Source organism: Pleurodeles waltl, chromosome 2_2 (genome assembly GCF_031143425.1).
Source record: "Pleurodeles waltl isolate 20211129_DDA chromosome 2_2, aPleWal1.hap1.20221129, whole genome shotgun sequence".
In the NCBI taxonomy this organism is placed as follows: domain Eukaryota; kingdom Metazoa; phylum Chordata; class Amphibia; order Caudata; family Salamandridae; genus Pleurodeles; species Pleurodeles waltl.
In genome coordinates this window covers 510221491-510243232 of record NC_090439.1, presented here as the reverse complement: position 1 = coordinate 510243232, position 21742 = coordinate 510221491, and the positions used below count along the sequence as shown (strand labels likewise).

The following is a 21742-nucleotide window of genomic DNA, read 5'->3' as shown; positions in this document are numbered from 1 at the left end:
GGCCTCCAGGGCCTGAAGAAGCATCCGGCCAGCCTGCTCCATCCAATCCAGGAGCCTCTCTCATGCTGGTTAACAGCATAAGAGCAGGGTCTGGATTAGTTAGGGAAGCTCTTTCTCTATCAGACACCGGAAGAACACCAAAAAGGACGTGCAGCCAGCGGGCAAGTGTTATTTCATTTTATTTTATTTCAAATGTGTAATGCATGTAAGTATGTAATGCACATATGTGTAGTGGTTGTGTTTATTTTATAGTTAGTGCTAGTGTTTATTTGGGCTTTTGGAGGGAGGGGATATATTATTTTGGACTTTTTTAGGGAGGAGTGGTTTACTTTGGGGTTTTGGAAAGAAGGGATGTTTTATTCATTTTTGGGGAAGTGGTGGGGCACTTCAATCGACTCACCACTTTCAAAGGGTACCACCCTCCTCTGTAAAAGAATGCTTCTCGACATTTCTGGAGGGAGAGAAGTTGATTTACCTTTTTTTGTTTTTTAATGAGTTACTTGTGGGTCTTAGGAAAACCGTTTTTTAGTTCTGAATGTTCAAAATGTACAGTTTGAATAATTAGGGAAAATCTTAACTGTGTTTAATACCCACTGTTCAACACAAACGGCAGCAGTTGTTAAGATATGAAATGCATTACATCCCTTCAAAGCAGCAAACAAAAACGAGTCAAATTTGCAACATTAAAGCTGATGTTTTTTTCAATTACCCATACATGTTTGCATATGCCAAGGTTTACTTAAAACTTTGAAATCGCCATGGGGCACGAGTTCACACTGTGTGAATTTTTTTTTTTTAAGTAGCCCAGAAACAGTGTGTAAAACATGGATGCTGCATATGGTAACAGTCTAAACTCCGGAAAGGCATGACTTATGCATGCTTTTCACAAATAAAATCAAAGCTATTTTAAAAGGCAAGCCCACGAATGAATGAAAGTGATGGGCCTGGTTTAACTCCACAGACTAGATAATAACAGGTAGGAAAGCAGCGCGTAAAAAACTATTGTTTTTGCCAGCGTTGGTGTAGCAAACCCAAATGAAGTCTTACTACTTCCCTCCTTTCCACGACGTGGAAAGTGATGAAAATCCCAAAACCTTGCACCGTTCCTAATGCTGCCCTGTGGTCATGAAAATCCTCTGTGACTTGCTTTATCCATCAAAGTATGGTTGATTCTATTTTATCCCAGCTGTACTCAACTACTTTATATTGTCAACGAGGTTGTACACATACGTCCGGCTGCCCCTCCTCCACGCTGCCATGGCCTATGGCCGCGTCGTCTGGTGGCGAACTATTGAAATACCCCACAGACCTCGGTGTGGGTTTCCAAATCCAGACTGCTTCATGGTATCAGACGGCAGCCTCCCTGCCTGTGCTGCACTCAGCGACGCCCATTCATAACGCACAGGTGCGGATACACACGCGACCATACATCCTGTTCAAACTTGCACGCTCTTCAAATCTGTACAGCAGCTGTGTGAAAAGGGCGTTTGCTATTTTGTGTTTGCTGTTACCTAATGAGCATCACATTTCTCACCTGTGGGGTGATTCTGCAGATTCCCTCGGAATTCCGCGTCTTTCTGTTCTGTACTACAATACCGAACATTTTTTATGTTCTGGTGAAAGAAAACAGTACGAAAGGCCTGTGGCTGCGTGCAGTAGAAAATAAATATTCCTCTTGAAAACAGCTCTGTTCTTCTCCGCCTTTCATTGGATCCGGGCGAGGAATGGTAGCAGGGAGAGCCTGTAACTTAAAGCAATTAAGATGTAAGGGATTGGGGCTGCTACACACTGGCCATGTTTACTGCGGCTTCCTTCAGTTCATGGTATGACAAGTAAAGTACGGATGATACCCTGGGATGTTTGGGAGGGGACACCGAGATCGCATACTTTTCGCATAGGGAGGAGAGGCTGGGAGACGGGTGCACATGTAAAGACTACTCACAGACGCTGTACAAGGCAAATGAGATTCCGGCCACGTTAGACGGTAATCCACTGGGGCTCTGACAGCTCACCCCAAACCAGAGAGATCAGATAGATGGGCTGCGACCATGGAGGAGCTGATTTTTACTAGACTCATGCCAAGAATGGGAAAAAGAATGCCAGGCATGATGGTACTTGATAGTCTTCTATCCAATGCTGTAACAAAGGCCCTTGCAGCCCCCGCGGTGCCCCCCGCCCCCCCGAGCTCCAGGGGGCCCGTCAGCACAGCACCTGGCCTGAGTGGATCCTGGGGGTAAGGGGTCCATGTGTATGGGGGGTCGTCAGTTTCGTTACGCCACTGCTTCTATCTAAAACATGCAGATGTCCTGCTTTCCAACTAACATTGGAGGGATTCCTTGTTCCTAGGTAGGATTCTTAATCCAACACACTGGTGGAACTCATGTCCTTGACTCTAGGGTAGGGGTGGAGAGACCGGTGTCTGCGTTGTATGGGGCCTTGCACAGAGAAAACCAGAATTGCCACTTAGGATAATGGGATGAAGAAGGCAGGGCCCAGCTATCAGGTGTATAATGGGATAGGGTGCACTGCACCAGAAGGACAGCGAGCAGTGTTAGATTTCACCTCACACATTTAAAGCACCAACCTAAGGCATACCTCATCCCTCTTGTACTGCGTAAATTATATTACATGGTGAAAGGGCACCGTGCACGAGGAAGCTAACTGAAGCCATGTGGCGAGGACATACAGAGTTGTTCAAAAGGTCTGGGGACAGATTATTATATGTTTACATATGCCTGTGCAAGTTATGGTACAATGTGATTTTTAGCACTACTTCTTGAGTCTGCAGTCAAGCTTGAAGGGGAAACGTCCAAATACCACATGGCTGCATTGGGTCACCTGCCATCTAATAGGTATATAGCCACTCGCTGGATGCAGATGGGGGAGCTGTCTACGCTTTATGGTGCAGATGTTGGGAACTGGGCACTGGCAGAGGAAACCCGAATGTCAATGCTCAGAACAGACACCACATTTAAAATAGACCTGGAATGTTGAGACAGATATTTGGAAAACAGAGATGACACAGACTCTGGTGATTAAACTGTTTAAGTCGCCTCACCCTTGTCCCAGGTATAGGTAATTGATGTGTATACGCTAAAAGTATGGACCTCCACTGCCGTATACTCAACGTAATTCAATGGAATGGGTTGCACTGTACCCATTGTTAATTGTGTGTTTCTGCACCTTAGAAAATCCCAGTAGAACTCTATAAAAGAAAAGAAATGCAGGAGTAAAAGACAGATTGCAACGGCAAAACCCTGGAGACCTCAAACGGAAGCTCCCAGAATGAGTCCTGTTAAGACAAGGGGTGTCAGGAGAAGGTCAGAAAGCACAGACATGCCATGGTGTACATCTTTAAAGTACGTGTACAGAGCTATACCAATCAAATACAACACAGTGCACCCGAGTCACAAAACGTCTGCATTGTTTAGATGTGACTTAGGCCTGGAATTCTGAAGTAAGCTACCAAGACTCAAAGAGTACATTATAGCAAATTCTTTGACAATCCGGTGCTGTGCGTTTGTAGTCTGTATGCACAGCCATGAGTACAAGACCCTTGAGTCCCCCTGTACTTTCGACTAGTTGCCACTCTTTTACAGTTGCTATTCTTACTGCTGTAGCATCCCTTGGATGCACCCTGAGACCTGGACTTGGATAAAAGCACAAACTCAGTCATTTTCAAGGTTCATCTCTGTCCATTAACCCCATCTTCTTGAACTTCTTCCCCAGAAATGTATCTGCCTTTCGCTTCTTACACAAATCACCTCCTGGCAACATTAGGGTCTTATTTAGAATTTTGCACATGGGTCTCTCTTCCACTTCCATGGCAGAACGTCGATGTCCATCAAAGTGGCAGATGTCTGTGCTCCGTATTTAGAGTATTGTCTGTCTTGTCCGTCACATGCCAAAGCAGACTTACGTCTGTCGGCAGTCCTGCCCTCCTCATTGGCAGTCACCAGATCCACACTGTTCCTTTGCCATGGTGTGACTGACTGTGACACAGGATGGCAATGGAGACCGCAAAAACGCGTGGTGGATGTCAGTCAAAATCAACAGAAGACCTGTCCAAATACCTAACAATTACAAACACCTGCTTCCTCCTCTACAAATCAAACCTGCCAACAAATGCAAACTACTTAACACTCACACCACAGACCTTTGCTGCCCCACTATACGCTGGGCCGTCACATGCTTTGGGGGTATCTTTTTAATCACTCACACATGTAGCTTCAAGCTGCAGAGTGCCCTACATATGCAGTGTCATTTGGGTCACATTCCACATATCACACTTGCACCTTCCCTACCATGTGCAATCGTGTGGTATTAGGGCGATCAACTAACTCCGGTCTTCATGAACACTTATTTAGATATTTGTGCCACATTTTGGTTCTGACAAATTGCCTTTTTTTGCCAGTGTAGCCTGTGGCCCTGCTGGTGGAAATAATAGACCGATGGTCTGTAAGATCTTGTCTTTAATCAATGAACAGCACACCATCCTATATATTGAGTGCATATGTATAAAAATCATTTTTTCATGTTTGTGAATGCTAGGCAAAGCCTGGTTCACCCAAACATAAAAACATATAAAATGATCCACACATTCTTAGAGAACACTCCAGTGGTGCCAAGGCTTTCTTATTGTATTTCTTTAAAAAAACATTAAGAATTGTTTTTGCATTTGTTTTGAACAAAAAGTCGTGAGTGACCACATTAAACATGATAGCCACTCATCAAATATGTGGTGCCTGATCTGAAATTACAGAAATCTGTCAGCAGGTGCTGACATATATTTGTGGAGCGTTGCTTTCTGCAAGGGTAGTTGAGTAAATACGTCCTCTATCCTGGGGCACCAAAAGATTAGATGCACAACTTAAAATAAGGCCAACTAGCTATATTCCTGAAATTTTCACTTAAAAATCTATGTTTTGATATGTGTTGATGCAATTAGTTTGATGTAAAGAACACAAAACTTCAACACCTAGAATGCATTATGTTAGAGAACTTAAAACAATGTATGTCAATGAATGAAAGGACGTGATCACTCACCTTCATGCAAAAATCAGTTAATAGCAACTTGACAATACCAAAGGAATGTTAGATCAAATTTCAATAAAAATGTGCCTTAACTGTGTTAATTACGCATAAACCATATCCATTATATTCTGTCTTAGGTCATACACACTTTGAAGGCCTCATCAACATGAAGGATGATTAATGCTCACCATTACATGTTGTCAGGAATTGTGCAATGTAAGTTAGTGCCCATCAAATCATAAAGCATAAATAAGGCTCTATAAAACGAAATGTATTCTGGAATAAAAAACACACCAAGAACAACACACTACACACACCAGTAATAATCATTATCGGTTGAAAAATTACTCCATTACAAGCGGGGTGCGTGTACTGTCGCAAACAATTACACTAATATGTTGTATGGTTCATCTGCCATGTGTGTAATTCAAAACCCTGTCCAACACTATCTATATGAGGTACAGCGTCCTCAAAATCATCCAAAAACTCAATTAAACACAGTAAAATTAAAAATATTATGATTGTTACAATCATTGGTTTACATTTTTTTAAATCAAAATTGTTGTTGGTAAACTTTTTGTTAATTTGAGTTATGTGGAAAAGCAGTTTATTTTGAAATAATGAGGCTACATAACGATATTCATCCAAAACAATACATTTTTGATGTAGGTGCAACTCCGAGGCATCAGGCGGAGCCTGTGAGAGCCCACACTAATGTCCACACCACATGCAGATGGTGCATCATGTGCCTTCTGTGCGATCATAGCCCTCCTGTCGCATCAGTCAGCCAAGATGAGACAGCAGGAGCCTCGAGTTTGTCTGATTTGCCCCCCTTCTCACAAGCGACATGAATACTTCTGTAGACAGTAGTGTGTGCCCTCCCACACCCACCACCACAATCAGGCTGAGCTATCCCCTTGTGCCATGACCAACACCATCTGTACTGTAGCTACCCCTCTCTTGCCTCTTTTCACAACAAGGCAAACTACAACTTCAGTGTCAGCAAGACAAGGGAGACATGGCCACAGCAACTCAAGGGTCACCGGGCCCTTCCCAAGCTGCCGAGAGAGAACCTGTAATTGAGAGGGAAGTGCAGTGTGTGTTAAAAAATGTAATTTAATAATGGCAAAACCTGATTGGCATGAAAACGTGTCAAGAGGAGGAGCTGTAAAAAATCATTAGCCTGCTACAGATGCAGAACGACCCCTGGAGAGGAGCTTTAATGTCAGGCTGCAGGAGAATGGAGGTATATTTGTTGGAGCTAAGACACTACCTGAGATAGTGCCAGACCTTGTATCTGCGATCCATGGCCAAACATCATTTTGTGCCACCACGTCCCCTAAACATCTCAGGGTGACAGGCTTACAGAGAGCACACATGTGCCACACATTGCTGCTCCTGACAACCACCCCCTGTTTTAGATTCAGCTCATCCATAGTCACTACATTGGTGTCTCTCTGGTGGTCCAGCTGATGCCAATACCGAAAAAACACCACCAAGAAACAGAACAATTCGAACACTGATGTCGCCTTATGCATGTGATGGCTAAACTTGTTCCCTGCTACGATGCACTTTGATGTCTGCATCTTGACTCCAAGCCACTATGGACTATCTTCACATGCAAATCTACCATTGCTGTTGCGTCATTCCCAGAAAGTTATATTGCATGCATCACTGTAGTTATTGTGGATACATTTTACAAAATTTAAAGCTACCAGAGTGCAAGGCAATGATTTATCACGAACATGTCTATCATTTACTTATTATAACATGTTTTCCATCAACGCATTGTGGTTTACTTTTAAAATGTTTAGCATTACATTGAAGCATGTGTTCTTAATAAAACATTCCATGTAAAGTAGCATTCATAACTAAGCAAATTTGTATGACATAAACGTCGATAGGGACATGATTCAAATCTGATTATGTTATTTTGTGTGCACAATAATTCTGCTTATGCAGACTAAAACAAATGCATATGTGATATGTGTTTGCTATAGGGTGTGCATTATATTACAAATTCAACTTTGTTCTGTTATTAGGCAGCCAGAGTGATACATGACAACAGTTTTTACATTATTTTACCACCATCCTTTTACTATTGCTTCAATCTTTTAAAGTAGTTTACAATTTAAATGAAAAAAAAAATTCAAAAGTGTTTTCGACTCTGTGCACCTTTCAATTAATGAAAAATCAAACACAGCATCCATATTAAGTAAGAATAATGCGCAATATCCCAAGATTCCCAAGAGATGCATAGTCCACCAGATTTCTCCAACGCCAGGCACACATTTATCATCATTGAGAAACAACGAAAAGAAAACAACACAATATTGACCACTTTACGGCTCACAATGCATTCTGATTGCATACATTTGAGACAGACAACAGTACATCTCACCGAATACTAAATTCAGACCATGTTGCACTCCTCGGCAAGTAGTTAATTATAAAAATAGTTGGATATATGAAATGAATGTTACGATCATGACTATAAGGTTGTCACTGCTCCTTTCCCGACAGTTGTGCTTGTACACATACATTAAGTACTTACAGTGGATTATGGATTGTTGATTGAAAAAAGTCAAAATTCAATGATTAGACAAGTTGAACACGTTTGTCAGGTGTATTTGTCAACAACCATGTAACTGTTGTCCCAGCCTGACCAAGTGTTGGAATACTGCATCAATAAGCACGCGAATTAATTAAATGTGCACTTCAGATCTGTTCATTTCAATTGCCTGACCAAAGTTCAATGGATCTGCACCTAGTAAGTGTGCAAGTGTCCATAGTAAGGCAGCAAATGAAAGGATGAAATTGTCTATGAAGAAATAACAAACTCATAATTATCCTCATCATTCTGTGAAATGAACACAATTTCACCTACAAAGGCCATAAAACAAAGATCAAACATCTTATCATGTAGTGGCCACATAAAATCTTTCATAGTATGTTTTGTAAAGTTAGTGGGCTTTATTTTGAGGTTTCCAGGTGGTGTATTCTGTAAAACGATGGTTTATATCCCATCCACAAGATTATGTGTGTTGTAGTGTATGTGATTAAGACAGTAGACAGGCTGCATATCATCTAACAAGCTGCCTAACTATAAGTACAGTAGATGGTATTTTATGATGGATGATGCCTGAACCACTGTTTTTTGACAGTTTGCCCAAATCCATGAAATTCTAAATAAGCCACTTGTTTGGACCTTAAATTCAATATGCTTTACCCACATTTCCTATATTGGGTTGTCGGCCTTGCATCCCCTAGCACCTTCCGAAGAGCAGATCTTGAACTCAGCCCAGGTTAAACAAGCATTTGCAATGCAATAGGTCTCGCATTTGCTTGAGTTAGAGCTATTGGCGTTGTAAATGCATAGCTGGACTTTTCTTACCATATAAGTTGGTTAACCCTGACGCATATTTTGGTCCTCTCTGCCACATAATTCCAGTGGCCCCTACATATAACGAAAACTCTTCCATTTATCTTCCCCCTCTATCTGCAACAAAAAATAAAAATATTGCCATTATTTTAATGTTTTATATTATTATTTTGGGGTCCCCTTAATCTAGTGTGGTGACTCAGAGATGACCTTGACAGAAACAGCATGTCATGCTGACCGTTTTGATGGTGGTCCCATTGTCCTAGGACCACCACATGGTGAGTTATGGGCAAACATGTTTTTGTAAAAGGAATGCCCCGCAAAGCATTATGGGGGCGAGTTTCTAAGTGTAGTGGTTATTGTAATATCTTGACTGTAATGCTCAGAAGAGCCCCTACAGGGCACTATAATGAAAATGGCTTTTGTAAGAAACATGGTCATGTAACCATATAGTCAGCCCCTAGAAAACATAGCCACATGAAAACAGAATGGCAGCATGTAATGGAGTGTAACCATATATTGTGTTTCACCATTGCATGGCCAGATGGTAAGTGTTCCCCAACCAGATGCAGCACCCAAGTCCCTGCACTTGATGCACCATTACTCCTTTGTGTAATCATGGACATACATGAACAAGTCATCCCAAATTAAATCTACCATTTTATAGAGGGCAAAACACAATATGAAATGCGACAATTCACTTTATTGAGTGCTGCCAAAATTACCTAATAAAATCCTGATACTTATTTTGTTCACCTTTGAAGTACAGACGGTACCGTCTGCCTTAGTGCAATTTAGGCTTGTGACTTGCATGTTAGGCACACATGTCTGCTGCAAGCACTCAACCCACTGAGCTATCCAACTGGCTATAATTATCATGGGCAACAATCAAAACACATAGATCATTGCAAGATCAATTGACATTGTCAATTTTTTCCAGCCATGTTGAACAGTATCACGGCTGCTGGGCAGCATGGTTGAAAGTTAAAAAAAGAAAAATAAGAGCTATGATGCAGCCAGTGTTGACTGCGGCATAGCTCTGGTTTGGTTTATTTTTATTTTTTTTATGTTTTTTACTTTCGGCCATGCTGCATAGCAGCCGCAATGCTGTACAACATGGCTAAAAAAACAGACACAGCCAATAGATTTCACATAGGAAAGACTACATGTCTTGCAAGCCATGTCTAGCAGAGACCTAAGAAGTGCATATGTCAGCAATTGTTGCTTGAATGAATGGTCATGTTTCCCCGTTTTAGTGGTCAGATTGAACCTGCTTTGTAGAAGGCTTGCCGATGATGCTTACTTGCAAATTATATTTAAGGATCCATTCGAGTTAATGGCCTCCTGTGATTTAAACACTTTTACAGCTGGGTGTCCCTGTTGCTGACATGAGATACAACTGTGATGCAGGAGAGCCTTGTAATTCCTCCCTCGGGCAGATGGGAAGGCTATGCCCTCTCTCTGTGGTAGTGTCTGCATTTCACAAGGCTGGGATGTCAGGTCTGTTTTGTTTCTCTTAACCACACTATTAGTGGGCAAGAAGTGCTTTCAGTGGATGGCTGTTGAGCGCACAGCTATTCCACTGGACGTGAACAGTGGAGCAAGTGGCTGCTTCGCCATCAATAACGTTCAAGCAATTTGACCTAACAGGAGTTGCCGCAGTTCAAAGTACACAAATAATTTTGCATGAGGGCAAAAAGTGGAGCATACTGAATTTGCTCTGATTTGCAGTGTTTACCTAGCAGGAATTGGAACAAATATATTTTCACAACTTTTAAACTGAAAGAAGAAAATAAATTTGAGTTAAATTTGTTTCATTTTTTTATAATCAGGTTGCTTTGTTATTTTGGGTTCAGTTTTTATTTGTTAAAAACGTTGATATATATATATATATGCGTCCTATGTTAAAAAATTATGTTGTATATATACAACATAATTTTTTAACATAGGACGCATCTTGCAAATGTTTTGATATCCCTTTTCACCCTGGTGCATCACCCGATAGAATATTGACACAAGCAACCACTTTGATCCATTCCCTTGGAAGCAAACAGCAAAAACTGTCTAAAAGAGCATTTGATCCATTTTAGGACGAATGCAGGCCTGGCGCACATTAACACAGTAAAATGCACCAATGCAGTGCGTTACATTTCTGTGCTCGTCTGTATAAATTGCAGCTGATTAATATTAATCACGTCAGGGTCCCCACTTTATATACTTCTGGGTCAATAAATTGAGCGACCCATTGACTTGGGCACTAATAAGACTTTTTATGTACAACATTATGAAATTTCAAATATAAAAGTAAATATTTATAGCTACCAACTGATGCTTGTCATGCCCAACACTGTCAACCAGTTTTAACTTCCAAGATCGACATTTTTAGCACATACCTTCAATGTTTAAAGTGCAGCTACAATTCCAATTTCCAGACTGCAGATTTTCGTAGGCCAAAAAAGCAAGACAAACTGAAAGTGTGATCTTATAGCATAGGCGATTTGGCAGCAATGCAGGTTATTATAAGGTTAAGTTTAGAGTAATTTTGCCACCTACTTTATCTGCCCTGTCTAGTGTATGAATTTATTTGGTTTCATATAGTGTTGATAAAGACTTTTGGCTAGGGTGCTAGAACGCTTTACAAGTACTTTGAATGTATTTTCATCAATTTCTGGTGAAGACGAACAATACGTAGTTGTTGTGCTTGTAGTAATCAGAATCATAGTCATGATTTGGAAATAGCCTTTATGGGTTGCTCCAGTAACACATTTAACTACTGATCATGTTGGTGCGTGCTTTTTCTCATAAAATAGACCCTTCTGCATTGAATGGATGGAGTAGAGACTTCTTATGGTAACACTAAGATAAAACTGCTTGACATACCACAGGGCAGATATCAACAGGGGGTGACAAGCTTAGTCACTTACATATGAGGATTACAGACATGGTGAACGCATTGCTGAAGAAGAGCGCTGCAGACATGTTGCTGCTGAAGTCCTGCAGGGCTTGCACTCTCTTTGGACTCCTGCTTACTGCCGCCCTTGGGAGACATCACAATAGAAATGAACTGAGGAGAGCTGCAGAGAGAGAAAAAGTGACGTGCCTGGGCTTCCATCACAGGCAGGCAACTCAACTAGGAAACCTGTGCACTGGCCACTGGAGCATGAGGCGGAAATGTAATCTGAAGCCTCAATCAACCGGTGAAGCTAATCACCGCTGGCTCCACTTGGAGGACACGGCCACAGCTATAGCAACTGAAAACAAGCATTTGGAGTGCAATGGTCTCGTGTTTGCTCGAGTTAGAGCTCTTAGCGTTGTAAATTACTGACTGGACTTTTCTTGCCACACAGACTGAAAATAACAAGAGAAAGAGAACAAGGGCGAGCTGGCCCTAGAAAAGCCCCACTCTGATGTGGGTTTATGTTTACAGAGGGAGCTGGTGGGGAGGAGGGACTGAACATACACCCACAGTGTAAGACAAACAGGCAAATACAAAAAAAAGTCCCTTACAGAAGAGATAAACAGGACATAGCGTAATTCTACAGTACTTTGTGCTGCTCCCAAAGAGAAAAAGGCAGGACAAAGAGGCAGAACAGACCAGTAGCAAGCAAGGATTTTTAAAGGGCACTGGAACCAACAAATTAAATTGCTTGAATTTGCTTGAACCCATATTATAAGTATACTTAAAAGTATACAACAAGTTGAACGCTACGCTCGACCTAAAAGGATGAGACAGTAACTGTTTTGGGAGCCTTTGGTTTGCCACTGCAAGGTCTTGTAGCAAGGTTGTTGTGGATCACAGTCTTGTATGAACATTGTTAGCTGTTCTTGGTCTTCCTGGAGACCTTTTCTTTTGATCACAGCCCATCATCAATTTGCTACTATCCTGTCTGTTTAGATTTTGTTGGCCACTCCATCTTTCAGGGGTTCTCATGTATCCAGGTCCTCGATTTCTTTCCAACGTGGGACAGATGTCTAATTGATTGAATGAAGGAATTTTCTATCCACATCCAAAGCAGGAAGAGACAACTAAGTCTGCTTAGTTTGATAAAAGAGAATTTCCAGGAATGTCGTCATGGAACTTAGGGCCTTACTTAAAGTTTGGAATTTATAATCCTCCGTCAAAACCGTAGCAGTTAGCTTGTCTGCCATATTACAAGTGTAAAAGGATATACTGTACTTGCAATATGGCGGATGGGACATCAGCCCTGTTTGCGATCGAATATCCTGTCCTCAAAACTGTAAATAAGGCCCTATGTTTTAAGAGAGAGAGACTTGAGTCAGACATGACCCATTGTACTATCTGCAAGACCTCAGTATATCTCCATAGTGGCAGCCAGTGCAGATAGAGTAAAAAAAAGTGTTTTCAAAGAGTTAAGATGTGTCAGATAAACCAGTACATTGTGTTCTGTGTGACTGACATGACATGACATGAATTATAATAATGAGGGAATCTTAGTTTCAGAACCACACAAAACAGTATGAGCAATCCAGGTTGGTAGGTGAGGCAACACAGTTTGACCAATAATAGACCTTTTTGGCTAACAGAAAAGACCAACATTTCTACTTGAGAACTACTTGATCACAAATAGATTCTTAGACTACAAGAGCTGAAGAAAAAAAAAACTCAGTCGCTCATGCAATTGCTCTTTGATTTTACAGCTACCGTCCAGGAAACTGTTCGCCCAAAAAGAAATCTTAAAACTTGTGATTTTGGTATGTTTTCCAATGTGGATTCTGCATTTTATATATGTTTTACAAGTATTATTAATATTTTTCATGTGCTAACTGAATGTTCTATATTATTATAATGTTTCTCTTCTGGATCTTATCTACAACCAATAGAAACAGAATATCACAACCAAAATATCATCTGACAGAAATATCGGCCCTAAATATCATTTACAAACATATCGTTCCATGGGTGTTACGAAAAGAAAATCTACAACCAATAGAACAATATTATTGTAAAAGATATTTCGGACATAAAGCAGCAGATTCTAAAAGAAAATTATGAGTATGAAATGTAGGACTACAACACTCTTTTACATACTGTTTATGAGTATTCCCTGAATACTCCCGTCTTATTTCCATTTTGGATGTTTTAGGTCGATTCACGAATGCATGTAAGAGCATGAAAAAGAGTCCTCGTCTTGTTCTACTACCCTTACTAATAAAAGCTTTAGTGAGTTAGCTACTACTAATTCTGTCAGACAATATTTTCACGAAGGATATTCTGGTACACACCTGTATTTGTCTATGAAAACTGCCCAGTAATCCTTTAACAAGCTGTTGTTTTTTAATGCAGGATGGAGCCACACCGCTGTTTTTGGCAGCACAAAGTGGCTATGTGGATGTCATTCGATTATTGCTGTCATCTGGGGCAAAGGTTAACCAGCAGAGGCAGGTAAGTTAATGCTCAGGCCTTCCTTAATGAATGTCAAGACTAACGTAAGATTGGACAATTAGGCGTTCTTATACAGGGAGACAATAACAACTCTTCTCTACAAGTCTAAGGGCAGCTCTACTGACAACCATCTGCAGAAGCCAGCATCAAACAGTTGCAGTGAGAATGGTAGTAGTGCCATACTTGACATAACATGAACATCACAAGAGAAATCTCAAAATTGTTAAATGGTTGTATGTCAGAATATCATTGACAAACATATACCCTGTCACAAAAATTGTGTCTTAAATAACATTTACAAAACTGTTGTCCAAGTAGCTGTAGATTTTCCATTGTTAACGCCAATGGATTGATATTTTTGTAAACGATGTTTAAAACACAATGTTTTTGTCAGACAATATTTAATCAACAATATTGTGGTATGTTACCTTGCTGGACAGTTTCTGGACTGTGGAAGTCTTATGGCAAATGTCAGGAGCCCTTCATTAGAAATGTATATTGGTCCAAATAAGAATGAATATGTTTTCTGTACTACACCTTCTGAATTGTATCATTATAACAATGCTCTTTTTCACATTTAAATAGCTCCTTTTGATTTAATTTGATTTTGGCATTAGGCAAAATGTCCAGTTTGCAGTATGGAAATTCTTTAAGTTGGGGCAAACTCTGCTTCTAAAGTGTATCACTGTTACCCCTATAGCCGTCCTAGCAAACAGACCACAGCACAGATTTACTATGTGCTTGCACATGCAACACAAACAGCAGCATCAATCAATTTTCCTGCATAAAATATATTTTGCCAAAAAATGTTGACACAAAGGTGGTGCTTGTGGGCATTGATATGGCTTACATAGCTGGCACAACAAACATCTACCTCAAAATCTCTCTACCTATACTTCATTTTGCGGTGGTGTGTCACCAATGAAAATAACATATTGAATTAGAATGGGAGAAATCCAAATCCTGTATACCATTCTCAGACAACCAATCACAAAGCCAGACAGTCCTTATCCCTTCTTGTAGGTGACATACAATACGTTCTCATGAATGGTGAAAGCACCAATAAGTCAAACCTAAACCTGAACAGAGATTAGGGTGGGTAGGGCATGACGTGTATTGTGGAGACCAGGTGATCTCCTGGCATGCCTAAAAAATGCTGGGTAGGAAAAAAATAAACCCCCCTAACCACAGCACAAAATAAGATAAAAAATGTTTCATGCATCAGCATGTTTGTATTCTGTGATACTGACCTAAAACCAAACAGCCATCTTCACAAGTGGATGAACCCTTTAGTGCACAAATCAAAGTCAAGATCTTTAAAGGTCCTATCCATTTGGTCAATGCTTTATTGTAGGTGAGGATAACACCCAGGCTGTGGATTGACAGTGAAAAATGTGTTCCCATACAATTACTCCTACGTTTAGGCACATTTGTAACTTTTATAGAAATCTTAAAGGATCACATGCATGGTCAATGAAGACTAAGACAGTTGTAGATTTCTTTGAGTACCAATATGAGTACAAATTAGATATGTTGAATTTGTAAAAGATGTATCATTCGACATGTGCATGTCTGACACACAAGTTCATTATCGCATGTAACTTTTTTTATGTATGCACATAAAAAAATTGCCATTGGAAAACCTCTTACCATAACCATGTTGAACAAAGCCAGCCAGGAATAAACTTACTCCTGTTCTTCACATGAGCAAATATTGTGTGTTTTAAGAGCTGAATGAGAATTCCCGCAAACTTATGTTTGTGAACATTGGCCTGTTTCTGCTGATAGGTACTCTCACAAAATGGCCACAAGTCTTCCCTTATCCCACAATTTATGAATTCTTACAGGTTACAATTTACAGGTTTTCCACTTTCACATATTTTTGTTGTGCACCTACATTTCCAGCAATCCTAACTCTGTGATTCAGAGTCTGGAATATCTGCATTCAAAATTGATATTTTGTGTTCCTAACTCAAGTTCAAGGCCACAACATGCTGTGTGAATGTGGCCTCTCATTTATTAAAAAGCACAAAAAAATCCTCATTCCATAAAAACATATACCCATTTGCTTTCTCAAGATCGTTAGGACATAAATGGAAAATGTGGTCTTCATGATCATGATAGAATGTTTGAAAGCAGTAGGTGGGATGTAAGACCTGACCTTGAAAGAGTTCAGAAGATAATTGCAAGGATGATAATCCTTGGTAAAAGAAAAAACATAGTTTGCTGAACATCCCAGGGGCTAATTTGTGCAGTGTTACAGGTTTCTCCTTCAGACTCCACAGCGTTACAAGGGTATTTGTGATCTGTGCTGATCTAGCTAGTTCTGAATTCTGCAATTAGATTACCTTTTGGATTCAAATGATTGGAACAGAGCTCACTCATTTTACGTTCTCCGTATTGTCTATGATAAGGAACAGAACTCCTTAAGACCAAATATTTATTGCCTAAGACATTTCAAGACCTGTGACCAGTCCGCTGTAAATTTAGTATTAGATCTAAAAGTATTTTCACCCAATAAATCTATATTGGTAAAGAGATTGTAAATTGTAGGCCTTGGGGAAAGAAATGTATAGATTGAAGAGCAGTTCTTAGGAATTAACTCTTAGAGCAAACTGTCTTTACAACCTGTGCTAACTTTCATTTAAGTTTTTATTGAGTTATGTTGCACTGTACCTTTCAGCAGCATTAAAGTGAATTGGGTTACAGGAACAAGGTGCTCAGTTGCTGATTTACTGTAATTCACACTCAATGACACTTGTTGATTCTTCAGTAACAGAGTCTTACACCCAATCCCATACCACAAAAGCAAGAGACATAAACCCAACCTAGACTTAAAGCCAGACGCGGGTAATATTGGTATGCCTCAAGACACCCAGAATAAAGAAAATTAGAAGCAAGGAGTTAGCACCATTTTGCAGTGAAATGAAAAATAAGGGTTGGAAATAAATAAAACACCATTTTGTGAAAAGATAAAGGGCCTGGTTCCGAGTTTGTCGGCATCCATGTTCTTCTTATGACACCAAATAAATAACAATACCCTGGGATACGGTACATATTGGGTGATGTAAATAGCACCTATTGCTGGGTTCTGGGAAAAGCATGAGGATTTTGGCACTTACTGCATTAAAATCCACTTGATATGGGAAAAAAGTACACATTTCCTCTATTAATTTCTGACAGGCTTGACCTACGGAAATTTAATGAAGGATGAAATATTTAAAGAACCTTACCACCCAACTCGAAATTCTGACCCCTGCAGAAACAGGGTTTTGCGCAGGGGTTGGAAAACAATGAGACACCCCTAATCAGGGCCAAAGACGTGTGGGAAACGTTAACTAACATACTTAGGATCACCATCCTGACAAAAACCACAAAACTTACATGTTTGCCCAAATATGAACATTTGTAATTTGTAAAATTTGTATCTAATGCACATTCATTTTTGTTGCAATAATACAGCGTGTCATTGGCACAATGGAATTCTCCACTATCCATGTAAATAGCAAGACAACCACTGTGCCTATCAGCAATTAAATTTTATTCCTCGATGATTATGTTAGCTATGTTGGGATTACCAACAGACCCTGGAGCATGGACTATGTGCAGCCACTTGAAAACTTTAATTAAATTGTGATTATGCTCAGTTGCACAGGTTGTACTCCCATTTTAATAAGTGATTGTTAGTTTGTGTAAGGAGCGTATATTTTGCTCATACATCTGTCCACATAGAGGCTAGAGATGTGAGAAGATTTCACCTTGATTCAAGACACTCCAGAATAGGTAAACTAGCAGCAGGCTGCTACCCCTTAAACGTTTCTCACTCTGAAACATTGAGACTAAAGTGTTAGCAAAGCTACTGACTACTCCCAGGAGTAGAGATCACCCTCATTCACCCAGACTAATCTGGCTTAATGTCTGTTGCTCTACAATCCTGCACATACAGAGGTGCCATAATTGTTTGCATCATGTAAATGAGATGGTGAACCCATTTGTGATCCTCTCCCCTGATGCCAAGAAGGAGTTTGACTCAGTTGACTGGAATGTTATCCTCTGGGTCCTAGAACGTGTCAGTGTAGGTCCGGAATTCCTCTCATGAGTAAGGCTCCTCTACAAAGAGCCTGCGGTAGTTGTTCAAGTAAATCGGACACTATCTGCAACATTTGAATTTGGACTGTGTGCAAGACATTCTTTTTTGCCCTAGCTATTCAACTACTGGCCTTCTGGGTTCAGCCAGCACCAAAGTTACAGGGTTTTTGATTCAAAGGTGGCAGATAGAAAATAGAAACTCACTTTATGTGCATGCTATCTTTTTATATGGTGTGAACCATCTACAGGCAATACCTATGCTCTTAGAAACAGTCACCATCCATTAGAAATACTTCAGATACAAGAACAACCATGCAAGTGATAACCACTTGGGAATCAGATCAGATGGTGCCAGAGGGCCTTAAAATAAGCATGGATTGGCTCCAATATCTAGGAATAGAAATGACCAAGAGACAACCAACATTTTGAACTACAACTTCAATGACTAAGTTTCAGGAGGACATGAAGCACTGGCAGAAGCTACCATGTTTTGTAATGGAGAGTGCAGGTATCTTTAAAATGAGCTATCTACCCAAGAATGTATACATGCTGCAGACCAGACCATACACTGTCCCGGGGGCCTTCTTTAAGAAGCTTGAAGGAGAGATAAAGTTCCCTGCTGTGGGGTAGCTTTGCACTGGCTTTTCTGTATAGATCAATGTACAGTGAAAGAAAAGGGCTTCTGTATAGCCAACAACGCTATTATGCTTCTCAGCTTCAAATGCTGAATAATGCAGTCTATCCCCTGATGTACGATCTATTTATTAGGCATGATAGAATTGCAATGGGGAAGGAGATCAACAACAGCTACATTTATGAGGGAAGGGGAGAGTCCATTCTCCCATTGGTCAAGGGGAGGATATAGGGGCATGGAGAACAGCTACTGTGCCTCTTGGATGGAAATTTAATATAGCAAAGAATCCTCTTCATGTGTGAGCACCTTGCTAAGGGACGTCAAATCCCTAATTAAATTCAAGAAGTAGGATTTTATCTGCATTTCAAAGTGGAGATTTAGCTGGGAATGGAGGAATTAAAATATTTGCCCATTCACAGGAATAATTATCCCCAACACAGAAGAACCACTAATGCCAAGCCTTGAACACTGTAGATTGCTTGGAGCTGTCCAGGACTAGCACTCTTGAGAGTACAATCTGCCCAGAAAGTTAACCAAAGGGGACTTATCAGTCATATGCAAGGCTACTTGCTTAATCTTAAGAGAAGGCTGGAAAAGGAATTCGTAACCCTAGAAGATAACAATTGGGAGGCAGCACTAATGCTGTGTTGAGTGGGACTACATCGCAAGATACTTCATATATCATGCTACGACAGGAGTAGGCTGCAAAAGATGGGCTTAATAACTGACAGCTACTGACAGCAGCTGATTGAAATGTGTTAGAAGGGAAGGCATTTTCCTACAGGCAGTATATGTAGTATTATTCAGACATTCTGGATTAAGGTGAAAGATACACTTTCTAAAGTCTTAGGAGTAGAGCTATCCCACAATCAGTCTCACAATCTGTGATCCTAGGCATCCTGATGATGTGCAGATTAATGATATAAATTTATGTTACAGTTCCCACATGTGAAAAATAATGTGGTGAATAAAACCTGTCAGAAATGGGGTCTCTAGTTGGCAGAGGTATAAACCCTTGTCCAAGAAGGGACCATAATCCTAGTCAGGGTAAATCACACACAATCCAAATTATCATGTGCCCACCCTCTGGTAGCATGGCACTGAGCAGTCATGTGTAACTTAGAAGGCAATGTGTAAAGTATTTGTGCATTAAATCATACAGTAACACAGTGAAAACACCACAAAATACACCATACAGGTTTAGAAAAATATACAATATTTATCTGGTTTAATTAAGGTCAAAAAGATTAAATAAGCACAAGTTGAGATATTACTTTTGCAAGATTAAAAAGAGTCTTAAATCTTCGAAATCAACAGTTGTCTCTTGTTTACACAAACTACCTGGTTTGCATAAAAAATAACATGCATGGAGACCGCAGCAGAGGAAATGTGTTGAAAAATAGGGTGTGTGTCGTATTTTCCAACACGGCACAGACGATGCATTGTTTTTTCCCACGCTGGAAGGGTTTTTGCGTCGATTTCCGGTGTGCAGTCTTGGTTCTTCACTGCGATGCAGGGATCTTTTTGACGCCCAGGGATGATGCTGGGTAAATCCTGAGCATGCGGAAAGAAGTCACAGGTGTTGCGTTGATCTGGTAGGCGATGCTTCAATTCTTCACCCGGGAAGTCAGGCTGCTGTGTTCCAGTTCGGCTTTGCGTCAATCCGGTAGGCTGTGTATCAACTTTCCGGACACAAGGCAGGTGCTGCATCGATTCTTCACTCGGGAAGTCGGGCTGCATCATTTCAGTTTGGCTGTGCGGACATTTCTCGGTCACAAATGGCTGTGCGTCATTTCTGGCAGGCTGTGCGTCGATTTTCAGCACACAAGAAGTTTCCTGAAGAGATGAAGTTTTTTTGGCCCTGAAACTTCAGAAAACAGGAGACAAGCTCAATCCAAGGCTTTGTAGAGCACTTCTCAGCAAAGTCAGAGGGCAGCAGGGCAACAGCAGGGCAGCAGTCCTTCTCAGCAAAGCAGTCCAGATGAGTTATTTGGGCAGCCAGGCAGTTCCTCTTGACAGGTTGTAGATTTAGGTCCAGAAGTGTCTAAGTTGGTGTGGTCATAGATCCAGTTTATGTACCAAAAAATGCCATTGAAGTGGGGGAGACTTCAAAGAATGGTTTTGAAGTGCACAATTTCCCCTTTCAGTCAGGTCTGTCTGCAGGGTCCCAGTAGGAGGTTTGGCAGTCCATTGTGTGAGGTCAGGACACTAGTCTTTGAAATGTAAGTGTCAGGCCCTCCACCCTTCCTGCCCAGGAAGACCCATTCAGTATGCAGATCAGTGCAGGTGTGACTGAGTATCCTGTGTTTGTGGTTGCCTGGGTAAAATGCACAAGGAAGCTGTCAACCAGTCCAGCCCAGACGTTGGTTGGAGACAGGCTATTAGGCACAGATGGATTGTAAATGCAGAGAAATGCTCACTTGGTAAAAAGTGGTATTTCTAAAGTAGTAATATAAAATCCAACCTCACCAATAAGCAGGATGTTCTATTACCATTCTGGCCATACTAAATATGACCTGGTTACCTTCTGATCAGAATCTACCACTCAAACAGCATATGAGGGTAGCCCTAATGCTATCCTATGAAAGAAGCAGGCCTCACAGTAGTGAAAAACTAATTTAGAAGTTTTCCCAAACCAGCTTATATAAAACACACATGCACATGTCCTGCCTTTTACCTACATAGCACCCTGCCCTATGGATTACCTAGTGCCTACCTTAGGGGTGACTTATATGCAGAAAAAGGGGAGATTAGGCTTGGCAAGTGCTTTTAAATGCCAAGCCGAATGGCAGGCCTGAGACATGGTTAAAGGGCTATTTATGTGGGTGGCACAGCCAGTGCTGCAGGCCCACTAATAGCATTTAATTTACAGGCCCCAGGCACATGTAGTGCACTTTACCAGGAACGTATAAGTAAATTAAATATGCCAGTTGGTATGAGCCAATGTTGCCATGTTTAAGGGAGAGAGCATATGCACTTTAGCACTGGTTCGCAGTGGCAAAGTTTGCAGAGTCCTAAAACCAGCAAAAACAGTGTCAGAAAAGTGGAGGGAGGCAGGCAAACAGTTGGGGGATGACCACCCAAAGGCTGGCAGGTCTAACAAATCCAATTAGAAGTACAAGAGGTAATTGAAAACAAATGGAAAATACCACCTTAAAATGCCTTCATTCAAAAGCAGGTGGTAAAAGTTCCTAAAAGA

At 40.8% G+C, this 21742-nt stretch overlaps 1 protein-coding gene across 1 annotated transcript in view; it reads left to right on the top strand.

Moving 5' to 3' along the window:
- The window catches only part of ANKRD29 (ankyrin repeat domain 29), a 585479-nt gene that overhangs the window by 461195 nt on the left and 102542 nt on the right, over positions 1 to 21742 (top strand). The window contains exon 6 of the mRNA XM_069220024.1: positions 13722 to 13820. Within this exon, the coding sequence (XP_069076125.1) occupies positions 13722 to 13820 (99 nt within the window). The remainder of the gene's footprint in view (positions 1 to 13721; positions 13821 to 21742) is intronic.